The sequence below is a fragment of the Coregonus lavaretus genome, assembly GCF_964263955.1.
Source record: "Coregonus lavaretus genome assembly, chromosome: 12".
NCBI classification, from domain to species: domain Eukaryota; kingdom Metazoa; phylum Chordata; class Actinopteri; order Salmoniformes; family Salmonidae; genus Coregonus; species Coregonus lavaretus.
The window spans coordinates 18,809,092-18,813,383 of NC_139999.1; the positions used below are offsets into that span (position 1 = coordinate 18,809,092).

The window sequence follows — 4,292 nt, forward strand, 5'->3', positions numbered from 1 at the left end:
ATGGCTTAAGGACAACAAAGTCAAGGTATTGGAGTGGCCATCACAAAGCCCTGACCTCAATCCTATAGAAAATATGTGGGCAGAACTGAAAAAGCGTGTGCGAGCAAGGAGGCCTACAAACCTGACTCAGTTACACCAGCTCTGTCAGGAGGAATGGGCCAAAATTCACCCAATTTATTGTGAAAAAACTTGTGGAAGGCTACCCGAAACGTTTGACCCAAGTTAAACAATTTGAAGGCAATGCTACTAAATACTAATTCAGTGCATGTAAACTTCTGACCCACTGGGAATGTGATAAAAAAGAAAAATCATTCTCTCTACTATTATTCTGACATTTCACATTCTTAAAATAAAGTGGTGATCCTAACTGACCTAAGACAGGGCATTTGTACTAGGATTAAATGTCAGGAATTGTGAAAAACTGAGTTTAAATGTATTTGGCTAAGGTGTATGTAATCTTCCGACTTCAACTGTACATGATGATACAGTACATGGCCAAAAGTATGTGGACACCTGCTCGTCGAACATCTCATTCCAAAATCATGGGCATTAATATGGAGTTGTTCCCCCCTTTGCTGCTATAACAGCCTCCATCCACTCTTCTGGGAAGGCTTTCCACTAGATGTTGGAACATTGCTGCGGGGACTTGCTTCCATTCAGCCACAAGCATTAATGAGGTCGGGCACTGATGTTGGGCGATTAGGCCTGGCTTGCAGTTCGCGTTCCAATTCATCCCAAAGGTGTTCGATGGGATTTAGGTCAGGGCTCTTGTTAGCAACTAAGTTCTTCCAAAACAATCTTGACAAACCATTTCTGTATGGACCTTTGCTTTGTGCACAGGGGCATTGTCATGCGGAAACAGGAAAGGCCCATCCCCAAACTGTTGCCATAAAGTTGGAAGCACAGAATCAACTAGAATGTCATTGTATGCTGTAGTGTTAAGATTTCCGGCGGCGAGTTTTACACCACTCTAGCTGACGTTTGGCATTGTGCATGGTGATCTTAGGCTTGTGTGCGGCTGCTCGGCCATGGAAACCAATTTCATGAAGTTCCACTTCACAATAACAGCACTTACAGCTGACCGGGGCAGCTCTAGTAGAGCAGACATTTGACGAACTGACTTGTTGGAAAGGTGGCATCCTATGATGGTGCCACGTTCAAAGTCACTGAGCTCTTCAGTACGGGCCATTCTACTGCCAATGTTTGTCTTTGAAGATTGCATGGCTGTGTGCTCGATTTTATACACCTGTCAGCAACAGGTGTGGCTGAAATAGCCAAATCGAATAATTTGAAGGGGTTTCCACATACTTTTGTGTATATAGTGTATATGAATTCAAAATTGTTGCCATATAACTATATATAACTGCTGTGCTGCTGCTGCTGAAGTCTAAATTTGAATACTCATTTTCTGGCTACCAACTTATAGACCTATGCAAAATGTATTTACCCACTTAAACATTGAAAATATTCATTTTGTGTTTTATTGTCTTGTTTTGTACCACGTTGAAGCAATGCATCATAATGCACACTATGTCAAGTGTTTATAAGTGAAGTTTGCATAGAGACACAAACACCCAAACCAATAAATGAGCAAAATAAAATTTGCGGGGGTGTGCATTTATTCTTATCTCTCTTTAGTGCATTTCAATTGTTATAGCTACTCTTATAAGATTATCATACCACATATTTTTGACAACACCTTCAAGGACAAAACATCCTGTTGAGTGCACATTCAATATTATTTACAATATACAAATGATCATACAGTAGCAACAGTTCATCAAGTAAAATAAAAATAGAGATGCCCTCTTTAACCAGCAGAAGACACTTGAGTGACTGATGATGTTGATGATGCTTCCTCATCATCCCCGGACTTCAATCCCAGCAAATTCATCATGCATGAGCGGAACTGAAAGTGAGGAGGAAGATAAAAAATCACTGATGGGTGTGAGGGGGGGAAATGATCATATGAAAATTTTCAGATGAAAATTGTCAGATGAAATCATATGTGAGTGGCACAATAAAGAAAGACAAATTATTTATGGTAATAAAGTAACTATTCAACCTGTTAATTGATCCAAAGAATACCCTTCCACAAGACACTTAAAAACTATAAACATACCATCTTATTCATTAAGACATAGATGAGAGGGTTGTAGACTGTGGAGGCCTTGGAAAAGCAGGAAGGTATGGTGGCCAATCGAAGATCAAAGGGTGCACCACGGTTTTGTACAACCCAGACGGCAAAGGAGGCGTAGGGCAACCAGCACACTAGGAAGCCCAGCACCATTACCACCACCATCTTGGTGACCTCCTTCTCTGCCTTCTGGGTGGAGGCAGAGTCTGCCTGTGCTGCGGCAGCCTGTGCGGGGAGACAAAGAGGGCCTGATTCCAGTGCTGTAGGAGCAGCCTACCGATGTCTGTGTCTCACCACAAGGCTTCCACTAATAATCACTATGACATGGATAGATTCCAAAATAATCAGAAGAAAGCATGTTCTCAATCTAAAACGTAGCTAGGTTGATTGTAATTCATTAGGGTGGTTGTTAGTGTTTTTGAAATGTTTATTTTCCTACCTTTCCTTTGAACCATTTACCCTTTTTCATGTATGCTTTTTCGTATACATTTAGCTAATTCCACTTGTCTTTACTTAGATTACCATATTATATCTTATGTTAATCCTTGTATTGTAACTAAATATGTGCTGCTATATGACAATAAACTTGTTTTTTAAAAATGTATGTGACTACACAGTGATTAACAATGCCCATGTTAGCAACTAATTCAAAGGATCTCTTCCTCTGTGTAACTTGCACATACCGCTTTCATCATGAAGAGCAGCTGGGCGTAGCAGAAAACGATTACACTAAATGGGAATCCGAAGCAGAAGAAGAAGAGGAACATCACATAGGACTCATTGTTGTATTTGTTGTTTGAGGTGTACCAGTCTGGTCCACAGGAGCACTGGAGACCTTCTGGAATGTATCTGGGGAAGAGAACAGATCACAGTCCTCACCTTCAAAACCAGGAACAGTGTTGCACAATTGTTGTATCACATGTACAAACCCAAATTATTTGTGTGTGCGAACTTGCGTATGTGATTTCTGTACACAGAGAGAGAGAGAAAGAGATAGAGAGATAGGAGTGATAAATGACACTGACCTACTCCAGCCAAACAGAGGGGGAAGACTGGCAGCCAACCCAAACACCCAAGTGACTGCACAGCCAATTATTGCATGGGTGCTCTTGAATTGAAAGTTACCGATTGGCTTACAAATAACCAACCATCTTTCAAACGCCACTACTGAGAGAGACCATAAGCTCACCATACCTGCAATGACACAGAGAATAAAAGCACATACATGAATGGTTTATAGGGAGATGTGAATATCCTTTTTACTATGAGGAATTGCTAAAGCACTGCTACAGATTATCAATTTACAAAAGGATTGAAGCATACAAACTGTCAAAATAGATGTGAAATTACTACATGAAAAGAAATGTGTAACACCAATCCATTAATTTCAAATTGTACATATTAAGCTTGTCTATTAAGACAATACAAAAGATGTTCAGATGTACTTGTGCACATAGTTGTAGTATTTGTAAACTATATATTTTCCTTACCGCCTAGAGTAGCTGCAAATCCCTCAAACTGGCATGCAACTGATCCCAAGATAAAGTATCTGTTAGCGAAGGACAAGCAGGCGGTGGAGGACCCAAACATGGACACCAGCAGGTTAGCAATTGCCAAGTTCACCAGGATGTAGTTGAGATGGGATCGCAGCTTCTTGAACTGGATAGTACACACAATGGTAAGGACGTTGATAGCAGTGCCGGCAACAAATAGGAAGAACATGAAAAATGACATGCCATAGAAGATAGCACTGCCCGCCAGGTGGTCCTGAGGAACCAGGAAGGGGCTGAGTGATGTGATGTTGTTGGTATCCAGCGCGATAGGGATGTAGAATCCCTCCTGGAGCTCCACGGGGCGAGCATTCGACCTCATTGTGTTCAACTTATTTGATAACCAATTTTTTTTATATAATTTGTTTCCCCACTACCAAGGTCCTATAACTGCAAAGATCTATTGCATAAAAAGAAGAAAAAGTAATTAAAAATGCGTTAATTGCCTTGTGTCTACCTCAGGAACTCGAAGGTTGATCGCATGTCCTGGTGGGGAACTAAGTGGACTTTTATAAGGCCTTAAGAGTGATATCACAGTGCCCCACCCTCAAATGAAGGATTTCAAGTAATTTCCTCAACACACACATCCTCTCATACAACCACAC

General features: G+C 40.9%; 1 protein-coding gene across 1 annotated transcript; it reads right to left on the reverse strand.

The window, feature by feature from the left end:
• Positions 1 to 1,810: 1,810 nt before the first annotated feature.
• Positions 1,811 to 4,009, reverse strand: opn1sw2 (opsin 1 (cone pigments), short-wave-sensitive 2; the record flags this gene model as incomplete). The annotated part of the gene is made up of 5 exons (XM_084172932.1): positions 1,811 to 1,909; positions 2,123 to 2,362; positions 2,821 to 2,986; positions 3,163 to 3,331; positions 3,628 to 4,009. The coding sequence occupies 5 exons, from the start codon at positions 4,007 to 4,009 to the stop codon at positions 1,811 to 1,813; spliced, it is 1,056 nt and encodes a 351-aa protein (XP_084029058.1).
• Between the last annotated feature and the right edge of the window lie 283 nt (positions 4,010 to 4,292).